The sequence below is a fragment of the Phyllopteryx taeniolatus genome, chromosome 7, assembly GCF_024500385.1.
Source record: "Phyllopteryx taeniolatus isolate TA_2022b chromosome 7, UOR_Ptae_1.2, whole genome shotgun sequence".
NCBI classification, from domain to species: domain Eukaryota; kingdom Metazoa; phylum Chordata; class Actinopteri; order Syngnathiformes; family Syngnathidae; genus Phyllopteryx; species Phyllopteryx taeniolatus.
In genome coordinates this window covers 26,372,439-26,387,537 of record NC_084508.1, presented here as the reverse complement: position 1 = coordinate 26,387,537, position 15,099 = coordinate 26,372,439, and the positions used below count along the sequence as shown (strand labels likewise).

At 39.9% G+C, this 15,099-nt stretch overlaps 1 protein-coding gene across 2 annotated transcripts in view; it reads left to right on the top strand.

The window, feature by feature from the left end:
* Positions 1-15,099, top strand: part of LOC133480749 (collagen alpha-1(XXIV) chain-like) — a 147,856-nt gene that overhangs the window by 28,243 nt on the left and 104,514 nt on the right. For both annotated transcript variants that reach the window (XM_061779308.1, XM_061779309.1), the window contains exon 5: positions 12,632-12,685. In XM_061779308.1, coding sequence (XP_061635292.1) covers positions 12,632-12,685 — 54 coding nt within the window. The remainder of the gene's footprint in view (positions 1-12,631; positions 12,686-15,099) is intronic.

Sequence of the window (15,099 nt, the reverse complement as noted above, 5' to 3'; positions counted from 1 at the left end):
GGTTCAGGTCTTGAAAGATCATTCAAGTGTTCGGCAGTGAGTGGTCTACTGTTGATGATAGCCATCACCTCATTCAAGAATATCCTTAAGGAGGTACTGTCAAGCCTTTGTGCAGAGTGGTCAAGATCTGTGAGACCACTGACCAGTTCTAATTAGTCTCTCCCAGACATTGCCCATGTGACTCGCTGCTGGTGGGTTCATAAGAAATGCACATCCCAGAGCCTTCAATCTTTCTTGCTCCAATCCCTTCATGAGTTCAGCAAACTCTTTTCTTCCACCAACGAAATTGACACCTTGGTCACAACGTAACTGTTGAACATTTCCTCTTATGGCAATAAATGTTTGCAGTGCATTGATAAATGCATCAGTTGTCATGTTATCAATCAGTTCTTTGTGTAGGGCCCTCGAACACAGACAGAGGAGTAAAAGACCATATTTTTGGGGGGAGTTTTCCTTCCATCTTTAACATAAAGTGGACCAAAACAGTCTACGCCAATGTGGGTGAAAGGAGTAATCGTTTCCATTTTATCCTCAGGTAAGTCACCCACTCTGTTCTTTAGTAGATCTCCTATATTTTCTACACTTGACACATTTGAAAATGTGAGTCGAGACACCACTGCTGCATTCTAGAATCCACCATCCATTCACCTGCAGTTAATTCATTGTCATTCCATGGCCTTGGTGATGAATTTTTTTTCATGAAAATGTTTAATAAGTAAAGCTGATATATGGCAGTTAATTGGGAGTATTACTGGGTGCTTCACATGTGGATGCAGTGTAGCTTGGTTTAAGCGTCCTTCCACTTTTGGGATTCCCTTTTCATCCAAGAAGGGTTTTAACTTTAGCTTTAGCTTACTGTAATTTTTAGTGTTGGAGACTGCTTTCTTTGCTTTCAAGCTATTTATCTCTTCTGAGAAGGCTTCTTCCTGCACTAACTTCACAATAACAAGTTCTGCTTCTCTCCTTTCTTCTAAACTTATGGTTTCACCTGTTCCTTGTTTCAAAACTTGGTAGACTTTGACTTGTTTTTTCAATCTGGCGATTGGTCTGACCACTGTTAACCAATCAGAGAACTTCTGTAGGCAAACCAATAATGATGTCTCTTCCTCTGCCTTAGTATTAAACACAAATGTCGTATGAAGTTTAGGATCGTCTTCACTGAATTCTCCCACCATGCCTTATCTGTCTGGTAATTGCTTCTGCCAGATAATCTTTGGTCCAGTAAACCAGTTTGAGGTTTTGAGTTGAGTTGTATTGCTGTTAAGCCTCGAGAGGTGTAATGTGCTGGATTGTTATCAGAGGCAACATGAGCCCATTGTTCAGGTGTTGTACATGATCTAATTCTCTGTATGCAATTAGCTACAAACAGTTGAAACCGTTTGACATCATTATTTATATAGCCTAGGAATACAGTTGAATCAGTCCAACAGACCTCTTGCAAATCATCGATTACAAGCTCATGTTGGACGATATCACAGGTTTTAACTGCAACAACTGCCGCACACAGTTCCAATCTCGGTATAGTAGTGACCTTGGTTGGTGAAACTCTTGACTTGCCCATTACCAGACAGCAATGGACCTCGTCGGACTTGTTGATGGTACACTCACTGTATCCAGAGATGCTTGTGTCTGAAAAATGGTGAAGCTCATACCGTTTGGTTTCGCCAAAGCTTGAAGGTAAGTATGGTCTTTCGAGTTGCATTGTAGCCAGTTAAGGAATATCTCTTATCCAGGACTCCCACTGAGGTCTTAGGCATTCTGGAAGATCCTCATCCCAGCTGATCTTCTCTCTGCACATTTTCTGTAGTATTTGTTTGCCTAAAAGGCCAAAGGGTGCCATGAACCCTATGGGATCACACATAAAAGCTACCGTAGAGAGCATGCCTCTTCTTGTTAATAGATTTAGCTTTACTTGAACTCTGAATTTAAACAAGTCAGTGCTTATGCACCACTCTACTCCAAGAGCTCTTTCCATGTGCATTAGACTTACAGCCATGCCTTGATCCTTGACTACAGGTTGCTCTTCTTCTGGGATGGTTGCCATTACACTTGCTCTATTGGGGACACATTTTTGGAGTCTTAGCTTCACTGCATCACTGCTATTGAACCTTTTTGTAATCGGCATAGGACACCGACCAGTGTTTGTCAAGTCTGGACCAGTGAGCAGAAGATCATTGAGGTATGATTCCTGAAACTTGGCAGAACGGTCAAATACCGTAATTTATCATGTTTAATGTGCATCCATGTATAATACGCACCCTCAAAGTTAACCTCAGAATTCTTGAAAACCATCCATTCATCCATTTTCAACACCGCTTATCCTGGTTATGGTCACGGGACGCTGGCGCCTATCCCAGCTGACTTCGGGCGAAAGGCGGACTACACCCTGAACTGGTCGCCAGTCAGTCACAGGGCACACATAGACACGGACAACCATTCACAATCACATTCACACCGTCACTGAGTGGGAACTGAACCCACGCTGCCTGCACCAAAGTCAGGCGAGTGTACCACTACACCATCAGTGACTCTCTTCTTGAAAACCGTTCTTGTATAATGCATTTTTACAATGCATGATTTTGTTTCCTTTCTCATAACATCAAGGTGGTGGTGGCATATTAGAATGAAAGTGTACACCTTTTTCATAACCTCTAGATGGCGGCATACATTTATAAAAGTTTTTTTAATTTTCCCCTATACCTATGTATATTGTGCACGATTGACTTTTGACAATTTTTGTGGGAAAAATGCGCCTTATACATGAGAAATGACGGTACTAAATGTACTTTCCACGGCTTGTGTGGATGGTAAACTCCATGATGAGGACTATTCCATGCTGAATCACTGTCAATTTCCTCCTCAGGGACATTCTCTGCATCACCTCTTGCAATTATGTCACTCATAAAGTTCACATAATCTTTGTACTAAGTTTTATCTCTCTTTTGTCTTCTTTCCAGACAATGCAAACAGTGGCACAAATTTTGTTGTTGGCCAATCTTGGTCGTTCACGGAGGGTTACTGAAGCTTTCATGGTTGTGTCACTTGTTTGACTACTATGCGATGACTAATCCAAATGGCGTCTCTATAGTCTATGCATGGATTATTGTTGCCAACAATACTCCAGCCAAGATCTGTACGTTGTGCATGTAGCTCATTGTCCTTTCCAGTTACAACTTCCCTCGGCAGTAGCGCTTGCTACTCCAATGAGTAGACCAACCTCGCAGTCTTGGAGATGAGCAATTTCATCCTGAAGATGCTTAGATGGGACCATGCCTTTGCAGTTTCACCTTTTGATATGTGAGTTCTGTTGGCAGGGATAAATTCATGTGTAGACAGATGGTAAAGACATTCTTTTACTTGAGTAAAAGCCCCTGATTTGCAAGTCATTAACTCTTCGACTACTTACAATGGGGGTTCTTGCTGTCATAGTAGAGATCTTGAGTTTGACTTGCTCTTTGTTTGCCTCCAAAGCTTCTGCCATTTGACTCAAAATGAACATTGTCATTTTGTGAATCCGACAGAGCATAAACAAGGACGTTTTGTGCTGATTGAGTTCTGGATGAAAGCCAAACAGGAATTATTGCGGCTGTTTGTGTGTCAGCTTTATGTCTAATGTCTTCAGTAGCTGTTGTGGTTGTTTTGTTGCCTTAACTGGAATTTTTCTTGATTTGTGCTTGGTTTATTTTATTTGATTGATTGGTTTATCCCTTGTTTGTGGAGGTCTTTGTCCATCTTTGAACCTATCCTCATGTAGACAGGTAGGATGTTTCTTTTGGCATGTGTCGCAAACACTTGTGCTTTTGTAGTTCTTGGTATGATGACCAAATTTGAGATAGCCGAAGCACAGTCGTTCTGATTGAACATATCAGACTGTGATATCGTCAGTCCGATGAACTTCATGCATTTGTGCAAAGAATGCCGAATCTTCTTGAAAATGCATCTTGTGACTGTCTTTCCCATGCACCTTGTGGTTGTCCTTTCACTTATCATTGTTAATGTCCATCCATCCAGCCACTGAGCCGTTATCCATTTCTGTTTTTCACTGCTTGTTTTAATGACTGCAGCGATGTAATAGGATTACATGTGATTCTTGCTTCTCTCGTCAGGAATTTGACAAACTGTTTGAAGGATGGGAATTCGCCACACTCTTCTTCAATGTCAATAACCTTTCGGTTCCATCTTGCTGTTGGCCAATCTGGTAATTTAGGAAGAATTTTCCCATTTTCACTACAGTCATTGAGAATCTACAATGCCTTGATTTTTTTTTTACCACGGCAGCTTGGCAACTACGGAGAAAATCAACAAACTCTCTAAGCTCAAAGCTTGTCCTTAGAGCCGATCTTCGGCCAAGCGTTGAAATTGTCGCTATAAACTTTTGCAATCATAAATGGATCTCCATATCGCTCCTCCAAAATCTCCCATGCAGCAACATAGGCAGATTTGGTCCAGTGTAGGAAGTAACCATCAAGTGCTTTCTTTGCATGTCCACTTATGTATCTATGGAGGTAATATATCTTCTCCTGTTATTTGATGTTCTTTTTGGTCAATCAATGTTTCAAAGGACAGCTTTCAATCATTACACTTCAATGGATCCCCACTGAATATTGAAAGTTCTGGAATTTAAAGCACCAGTCAGCACCTTGGCAAGCTCTGCTGTACTTTCATTTGCGTAAGTGGCCACAGCTTGAGGTATAGCAAATTAGTTCAAAGATGTAGGTTTCTTCGGCAGAGGACTTGGAGGAGCAGGTACTTGGATATTTTCGTCAGTTTTAATTTCTGTTATGTCTTTCCTCTTTTCTTCTTTATTGCTCTCTTGACCGTACACAAACATCCGTGCCTTTTCTGCTTTAAGACTTTTCTCTGCTTCGAATATCCGCAACTTTCTCCATTTTTCCTCTAGTGCCTTTTGCAAAGCTACATGTTCTTCATCCATTTGAGCTTTTGAGATAATTCTAGCTTCTTCTTCCTCTCTTTGTATTCTTCTTTTCACTTCCTCTGCTTCTTGTTCTAAACAATACCTTTTAACTACTGCCTCTTGATTTTTACTAGTTTCATATTAGCTTCCACTTCTAAGCGTTCTACAACTCCAATTCCAATGAAGTTGGGACGATGTGTTAAACATAAATAAAAACAGAATACAATGATTTGCAAATTATGTTCAACCTATATTTAATTGAATACACTACAAAGACAATATATTTAATGTTCAAACTGATAAACTTTATTGTTTTTAGCAAATAATCATTAACTCAGAATTTTATGGCTGAAACACGTTCCAAAAAAGCTGGGACAGGGTCATGTTTACCACGCTGTTACATCACCTTTTCTTTTAACAACATTCAATAAACGTGGGAACTGAGTACACTAATTGTTGAAGCTTTGTAGGTGGAATTCTTTCCCATTCTTGATTGAGTCACACAGTCCAGTGTCTCCGTTGTCGTATTTTACACTTCATAATGCGCCACACATTTTCAATGGGAGACAGGTCTGGACTGCAGGCAGGCCAGTGTAGTAACCGCACTCTTTTACTACGAAGCCACGCTGTTGTAACACGCGCAGAATGTGGTTTGACATTGTCTTGCTGAAATAACAGGGGCGTCCATGAAAAAGACGTTGCTTGGATGGGAGCATATGTTTCTCCAAAACCTGTATGTACCTTGCAGCATTAATGGTGCCATCACAGATGTGTAAGTTAACCATGCCATTGGCACTAACACAGCCCCATACCATCACAAATGGTGGCTTTTGAACTTTGCATCCATAACAGTCCGGATGGCTCTTTTCCTCTTTGGCCCGGAGGGCACGACGTCCACAATTTCCCAAAACAATTTGAAATGTGGACTCGTCGGACCACAGAACACTTTTCCACTTTGCATCAGTCCATCTTAGATGAGCTCGGGCCCAGAGAAGCCGGCGGCGTTTCTAAGTGTTGTTGATAAATGGCTTTTGCTTTGAATAGTAGAGTTTCAAGTAGCACTTACGGATGTAGCGCCGAACTGTATTTACTGACATTGGTTTTCTGAAGTGTTCCTCAGCCCATGTGGTGATATCCTTTACACATTGTTGTCGGTTTTTGATCCAGTGCCGCCTGAGGGATCGAAGGTCACGGGCATTCAATGTTGGTTTTCGGCCTTGCCGCTTACATCCAGTGATTTCTCCAGATTCTCTGAACCATTTGATGATATTATGGACCGTAGATGATGAAATCCCTAAATTCCTTGCAATTGTACGTTGAGGAACATTGTCCTTAAACTGTTTAACTATTTTCTCACGCACTTGTTCACAAAGAGGTGAACCTCGCTCCATCTTTGCTTGTGAATGACTGAGCAATTCAGGTAAGCTCCTTTTATACCCAATCACGGCACCCACCTGTTCCCAATTAGCCTGTTCACCTGTGGGATGTTCCCTAACAGGTGTTTGATGAGCATTCCTCAACTTTCTCGGTCTTTTTTGCCACCTGTCCCAGCTTTTTTGGAACGTGTTGCAGCCATAAAATTCTAGGTTAATGAATATTAGCTAAAAACAATAAAGTTTATCAGTTTGAACATTAAATATATTGTCTTTGTAGTGTATTCAATTCAATATAGGTTGAACATGATTTGCAAATCATTGTATTCTGTTTTTATTTGTTTAACACAACGTCCCAACTTCATTGGAATTGGGGTTGTATTTCCCTTTTCTTGTTATTGTAGTACCTCCAAAACCGCTTGACATGCAGCAGCCTCTGCTGCATCTTCCTGTCGCTTATCAGAAGACCTACTTGAATGTTCTGAAATACCCTTCCAGATTGTGGTGACGGAATCTAATCGTGACTCTCCGATGGGCGACTCAAAGAAAGAATCTGCCTCGGGCTTTTCTTCCTCTTTGACTGGAATCCTTTCGCTCAGATATTGCTTTGCTTTGGATAGCATGAAATCTAAAATGTCCACCTTTTTTCACCTTTTAATGAAGTAAATGTGCGTTTGCCTGTCTCATGGTCCTTTGACGAGACTTGCCCACTGGACTCCTGTGATGTTCGTCGTCGATAGCTGCCACTCGGTCGATGAACAGTTTGAGTCTTTACTATAACTCCCTCCAAGCACGACCAGACACAAGTGGTTCTCTTTAACAGCTGGTTTATTGAAGGCTTGACTTTTCCCTCAAGTCCACCACTGTGAAAACTATACAATATACACAAACAAAAACATGTTACTTTAACATAAAGTATAAAGTCATGCATGTCATGTGTTACAGGGAATAAATGGTCTTCTTCAGGGAATAAATGGTCTTCTTCAGTCTTAGTAGTTTTTCCAGTCGGTAGTTAGCAAAGTGGAGCACCCCATGTGCGTTCTAGCCAGTTTCTGGGCATGTGACCTCTATGAGTATGCAAGTAAATAACGCGTGAGCAGACCAACTGAATGTACTGTATACCTTTCAAAATAAAAGCACAAGGAAACGTATTATATAAAGATACCTTATATTTAAATACTTTCTTAATTCTTTGAGATAACTAACAGAAGTGTCTTTGTAGAGGTAACATAATAACAGCAGTTACAAGTAGTACCTCAAAAGTAATTGGTATCAAAAAAATAACTACCGACCATGCCAAAAGAGTTTAAAAGAAAAGTTTTGAGTGAGGAAAGGAATTGTTCAAGTCGTGTAATGCTAGAAAAAGCCCCTACTCAATGAGAAGCAAAGAAGAACCAGCCAAACCTCAGGTTTGCAAAAAATCATAAGAATTGGACCATAGAGGACTGGAGTAAGGTCATCTTCTCTGATGAGTCCAGTGTTCAGCTTTGCCCAAGAGCTGGTCGTCTAATGGTTAGATGGAGACCTGGAGAAGCCTACCAGCCACAGTGTCTCGCACCCACTGTAGACTTTGGTGGAGGATCGGTTATAATCTGGGGGTGCTTCAGCAACGCTGCAATCGGGCAGATTCGTCTTTGCGAGGGATGCATGAATCAAGCCACATACAAGGTTATCCTTTAAGATCCTTATGCTCTGACAATGTTTCTCGACTCTGAGGAGTGGTTTTTCCAGCAGGAAATTGCTCCATGCCACACAGCTAGGTCAGTCAAGGTGTGGATGAAGGACCACCAGATCAAGACCCTGTCATGGCCAGCATGAGAGAGCATGCCAAGACGCATGAAAGGTGTGATTAAAAATAAGGGTTATTCCACCAAATATTGATCCCTGAACTCTTCCCAAATTTTCAAACTAAATATTAACTTGCTTTCCTTGAGTTATTTGAGGTCTGAATTAATTGCATCTTTTTTTGTTATTTTGACCCTTTATTATTTTCTGCAAATAAATGCTATAAATGACAATATCGTTTTTTGTAATTTTGGAGAAAGAATGAAACAAAAATATTTATTTTACTCAAACACATCTTGATAAATAATAAAATCAGAAAAACTAATAATTTTGCAGTCGTTTCTTAATTTTTTCTATTGGTACCATGCGTATTTTTTTTTTTTTAGATGGGAGCTGTCATTCGGCCGAGTTTTTGCTTTGACTTGCGAGCACCAACTTGAGATAAGAGCGTTTTATGGTGGCAGTAAACTCAATTCAACTCACTTCACTATAAGCTCCACTTTAACTAATGGTGAACATTTCATCAAATGAGAGAGGTTTCAAGCTTTTAAATGCCACTTCTAGTTAAAGTTTATGGTCAAACTAAGAATAAAATAAAGAGAATTACACGTTGTGTATGTAAAACAACCTCGCCTTTGCCTTTGGAAAGTCCGCGAGCTTAATGCAAACAAACGACAAAATGAATGGAAAACGCCATTGTTAGGCTAACAGTTAGCATCGACAGTCACAATTTTAGAACCCTTTAAGATATTTGAACGCATATGGTGGAACAACACATAATTACAGTTAATATAACATTACTCACAGGCATACTTTCTTTATCCTTGACAAAAATGACTAATATTACAGCAACTTACTGAGTGGTGGAAGAGCAGAAGAAGAAGATGTAATGTATTCTTCTTCGTTTGTCTGCATGACTGTATTATACAGTAGTGCCTCCCGTTGGCCAAGGTAGGCACACCAGAAGGCACAGCACACTGAAGCAGCATTAAATCATGATTCACAAACTGTTTAATGTTTTACATTCTATTTAATTATTTGATTCTGCGTTTTTTATTTAATTATATGTATTTATTTAATTTATCACTATGACTGCATTAACCGCACTAAAACCAAGGCATTTCAATTGCACAAATTAATATTATGCATCAAAGAGTAAATAAATTCCCAAATTATTAAAATATTTACCTAATACCGACCTTCAAACAATGCACAATATAATTTCCCCCCTCCCCAACCTTTTTAGCGCTACTGACCGTTTTCATGTTATGACATACAGTATTTTGAAGGACCTGCATTGAAACAAATCAAAACAAATGATTAAAACTATCACTCACCATTACGCTTTAATGAATTAGTGTTGTGTTCCATCACACACCATATTTTAATATGCCCCATTGTCACCGGGCGCCAAAGAAACAGGCATTTCTGTTTCACTGTTTCTATTTCACTTGTGCTTTTATTGTATTTGAAAAAAGACCTGCATATTTTGTAAGTGACCATGCTCTCATTTTTGGTTAAGTATTTCCCACACAATCTTTTCAGGGTAGCAGCGATCATATTCGCTGAAGCTAGCAATGTGTGACTAACTCGATGTTACATGGTTGTTTCAGTGCTAAAGATATTTTGGTCTGAAATCGAAAATGCACTTTTGGACCATTTTCATCTGGCAAAACATTTTGGTGACCTTGAAAGTTGTACTTGCTCGGTTGGGCTAGTGTCTGTAAGGTAAGTGGTGGCACAACACAGCGGCATACTGGCCCTGGGCCACCATTAATGTTAGATCCTGGTTCCAGGCCCAGAAATTGCCTAATAGCACAGCTGGCGAAAATGGAACCGAGGTTGCACTATACTGTAATGTTTGTCCGTCAGCCAGCACCACCCGTAAGCCCTAAATTTTTCTTATGTCATAATATTGCTCAAACTGTTCTTCCAGAGGGCGTGACACAGTGTAGTTGCTATGATTTGATTACATTACAAAGGCATAGTTTTGCGTCCTCCCTCCTGCCTTTGCACAGTATGTTGATCGACATGAGAGCAGCTGGTCAAAAGTGAAACATGTCTACTTGTGAAAGGTTAGAGAACACATGTAAACCCTCTGAGTCATGAAGCAAAGACAGAGCAAAGCTTGGAGTTATTATGTGGTCGGAAGCTTAGGGTAGTGTGCGGCGGCTCTGTGGTTTTGTTTCTGTTGGCTCAGCATAATGTGGCTGGCATATTCTGCTTTGACCCGTTATCAAAGCCTTCGAACGATGGCACAGCATATGGTGTAGGTATTTGTCATTGAAACAAACATGGTTTGGGCTGTTATGGCAGTTCCCAACAGTGTTCTTACATGTGGATAGTGATTGATTCTGTCATCAAGGCTTTAATGAAGGAAAAAGATGCAGTCATTGTTTATATGGTTGTGGTTCATTTTCCACAGCAGAACAAGTGAAACTGTCTATATATTTGAGCACAAGTAATATTACAACAGTCAAATCGTGTACCTATTTGTGGATGGGGGGATGAGGACATGTAATAACTAACCAAATGAACAAGATGAGAGAGGACAGTGTCTAAACACCTGTAAGAACCTGTGAGTTGATGCAGTGGCTATGGAAAGTATTCAGACCCCCTTAAATTTTTCATTCTTTGTTACATTGCAGCCATTTGCTAAAATCATTTTTTTCCCTCATTAATGTACACACAGCACCCCATATTGACAGAAAAAAAAATCTGAATTTTTCTTTTACAGATTTATTAAAAAAAGAAAAACTGAAATATCACACAGCCATAAGTATTCAGACCCTTTGCTGTGACACTCATATATTGAACTCGGGTGCTGTCCATTTCTTCTGATCATCCTTGGGATGGTTCTACATCTTCATTAGAGTCCAGCTGTGTTTGATTATACTGATTGGACTTGATTAGGAAAGCCACACCCCTGTCTATATAAGACCTTACTACTCACAGTGCATGTCAGAGCAAATGAGAAAAAATATTGATATTTTATAGTATGTTTTCTCATCTTTATAACAGGTGGTCTAATAAATGTGTTAAATGGGCTAAAAATTGCTTTTCACATTGTGTGTTGTATTGTCCATGGAAATAAACAATTTCATGTAATCTTTAATTTGAAAGCTCTTTTGAAAGACTGAAATATAACTGAATGAAATACAAAGATGTTTCCTCCAGGCCCCTGACTTCAGTGGAGAGCAAGCCTGGTTTGTAAGCAGCAGGGATACAGATGTGCAGGAATGCAGCATATTTATTATGTGGCTGTGATTGTGTGTCTAAGTGTGTGAGGCTGTGATTCTGCATCTTTCAGTGTGTGTGTGTGTGTGTGTGTGTGTATGTATGTGTCTGCGTGTGCATTCTTGCATACCTGAAGTTTGAGGGAGGAAGTGCCTTCGGGGGCCGCAATAATTAATGTTATTTAGGTAATACATTAATGTAATTCTAGTTGAACAAACAAACTATAGACAAACAACAACAGTATCAGACAAGGAAAGTATAAAAATACAAATATATCTGCTCTGGGATGTATTCGTCGCCAAGGGGATGAGGCCTTCTCCATGCAAGGGGTAAGGCTGTAGCTCCTCGCAATTCTAGGTGAAGTATCGTAACAAAGAGGGAAACAAAGTTTGATAGCGTCAGTATTCTCCTGCAAGATATCTTGGACTAAAAAAAAAATAGTGAAGGAATAATGCAATGAAGGAGACAAACAAAGTAATAAAAGAGAAAGTAAGTCTGAGCATCCTGAAACAGGCTGCTGATTCTCAGCGTCCGAAAGTGACTGAAATGCAATTAAAAAAGATATAATCAGAGAATCTATTAACTCTTATTTGAATATTTAAACACTAAGAGTACCGGCTGACCTTTATTGACCTTTATTCAGCCTTACTTATTGCAATCAAGGGGGGAAAATGAAAAAAACAGCATTTTCCACCTTAATGTACCACATTGATCTTAGCTTTTTGCGGAACTGTCACTGTACATACAACCACCTTTACATACAATTGAACATATGCGCGTCACAAGAGTATATGTTCTTATAAACCAATTTATTAAAAATATTTGAATATTAATCTTACTCTACTCAATATTACTCTGCTACTTTCTTTACCTTCAGCCGATCAACGTATTCATATTTGGCCCTTGGTTGGAGGGGCAGGGTACCTGCACAACAAGTTAAATCTACATCTGATCTGTACCGATAGCCAAATCCTTCTTTGTAAAATACACATAGATATAGATCACAGATATAGTCCTTAATTATCTGTTTTGTTCAATAACTGAGGTCAGTGACAAGTTTCTTAACCGAATCTGTGATGATAGACTTTCTTGTGCATCAGTATGAAGAACAATGTTAATCATGTGCAAAGATCATTTGTAATCATGTAATTGATTTGAGGTGATATCACCCCACCAGGATGTTTCCAAAAACATGCCACAATCATGCCTTCATGTAGCAGCTGGTATTCATTTTTGTATATGAGTCATCTTCAGTACTTTGCTGTTAATAGCCACTAAACATAACAGTGTGTTTACCATGTTCTCTTTCTAACCGTTTCAGGGTCCCAATGGTCCACCCGGAAAGCCTGGACCAGCAGGACCACCTGGACCCAAGGTGAGCCACCATCTCTTATTGTAGTCAAATGGTTTTCTGACAGTACGAGACAGGATTCTGCGTAGTATCTGGAGTGAGACTGATTGGTTTTCTTCTGAGCCAGAAGACACTAGCCAGAAATGGTGCATGTCATATTAATCGCCAAGAAATCAGTCCACCCCATCAGCGTTTTTGCAGTAAAAGGGTAATGAAGTTGAGTGATTATTATTTTGTTCCTCGTGCAAATGATAGCTTTCTACATAATACGATTGAAAGAACGAGCACTGTTTATCATCACGTGAAAGTATTACGAGGGGAAATTCACCATCATTTCGCAGACTGACCTGCCAATCACCATTTAGAGAAGATACCAAGATCATTAACTGACAAATGACAGGACATTGTAACAGCCTGAGGACGTGTTTGACATCTTGTTTGTAAAAGCGTGTCTGCTATGATCTCTGTCGACTGAGCAAATTGCTTGACCCGGCCGGCTGTTGACTGTCTGAATGTGCTGATGTATATTCATTAAACATAGTGTCATGTACTTTAGACCATTATAGGATCACTTCACATAAGTGTGATAAGTAATCATTAACAGTTTTTCAAGTGAGGTGTAAACAATAGCCTTAATTAGGAATTAATTTTTAGGTTGTGATTTTCATCACTAAGAAAACAAATGGCCCCACCTTTGACACAAATAATGTAGTAGGAACCAGAATAATAGCGTTTACCGTATTTAAGGATGCTAGTGAATGCAAAATGACAGAAGCATGACTCCTGTCAACACATGTCTAACTCATGGTGCATCTGTCATTCAACACAGTAATTCAACACAACAATATGCCCAACTCAGTAACGTTATCCACAATGTGTCCAAATACTGCATATAGTAGACACAAAGGGGGGAACCTTTTCCACTCCCATGATGCACTGGGGCTGCCTCACCAGTGGGACACTGCAATATACATGTGGAAATTCTGAATGCATACAAATGTGTTGATATTTTGTCCCTACAATGTGCCTGATTATAAAACCTTTAGGCCTCTCGGAAGCCAGCCCAATCAGTGTGACTAATAGTGTGGCCAGACATTATCAGTTGCCGATATGCATCCATTTATTGTACATCTTTTTTTTTTTTTGATAGGGAGGGGTATTTTGGCCTTTTATGCTTGTCACGTTGGGCACCCCTATCTCGACAGTGACGCACATTAAGAACACATGTAATATGATTGGGGAAGCTAGGAGCTGATTGCAGCCGAGCTTGTTTTTCTATGTGGAGGGTTGGGTACCAAGTGTTTGCCAAATGCAGAAAGATCCTTCCATCCTTTTTCTGTAGCTTTTGTCCTCATCAGGGTCTTCAGTAAGCTGGACCCTATTTTATCTGACTTTGGGCAAGAGACAGGGTACATCTTGGACTGCTCATCAGCCAATCGCAGGATGAAACAAGCTAAAGTAGCAACATTGATCTTTTTAAGCTAAGATCTTTTGCAGCCATGGCTTTACTTGAATTAGTAATTGATTACTTGAATTACTCAATTTGTTTATCAGTTAAATCGACCGATGCCACTGGAGCTGCCTAGAAGGTGTTGTAGTGTGGTCATGCAATTTTCCATGGGCATCAGGCTGATTAAAGTATTTTAAATGGCAATAGTTATGGCAGTAAAGACGTTCCATATAAAATACAGTAAAGTCTTTCTGGCTCACACTGTTTGTAAACAAATAAAACCAGCCACAGGCAGATGTTGGCAAGAGGGGTGATAATGACCCAGCATATTTGCGCTTCACATATACCAGACATTGCTCATCAGTCAATTACACCAAATACAAGAAGTTCCTGGTTGTACTTCCCTCTGTGATACCAGATGTAAATGGCACATTGATGCAACCCAGGAAGGATGTCGTCAGGTTGGGGTGACTGTGGCACCTTCTGACATCCACATCGTTCCTATCCCTGTAACCTTAATTGTTCTTGTTTCTTAGCCACCACATTTTTTACACGCAACATTGTGGAGCAATCTGCCTTTGGAGGCAAATCCAATAACTGCTATTCTAATGCCCGAGTTGTTTGTCTGTGATTCATTCTCCAAAACCCCCTGTCTGGGGGTGGAATGAGGGATTGTGACTGTGCCCCAAAGCAAGAAAATATATCCGGTCGAAATGTGGAAGAGATCCCTGAAGTTTAACAACGCTCACATGTTTTAAGCACAATCTGAAATGTTTTGATGATGTACTCGGAGGATTTAAAAAAGGATTTTCTCAATCTTCTTTTCTTAGATCGTTCAAACCGTGTTGAACTCTGCCTGTATGCTGCGCTGAAAATTTCCTACCCACACTTTTGTATGCCTCTCTTGCTGTCAGTCAAAAATGTGAGAATAGCATGCTTGAAGGTATTCAGGCAAATAAAATCTGAGGTGTCGAACATGGTTTAGACA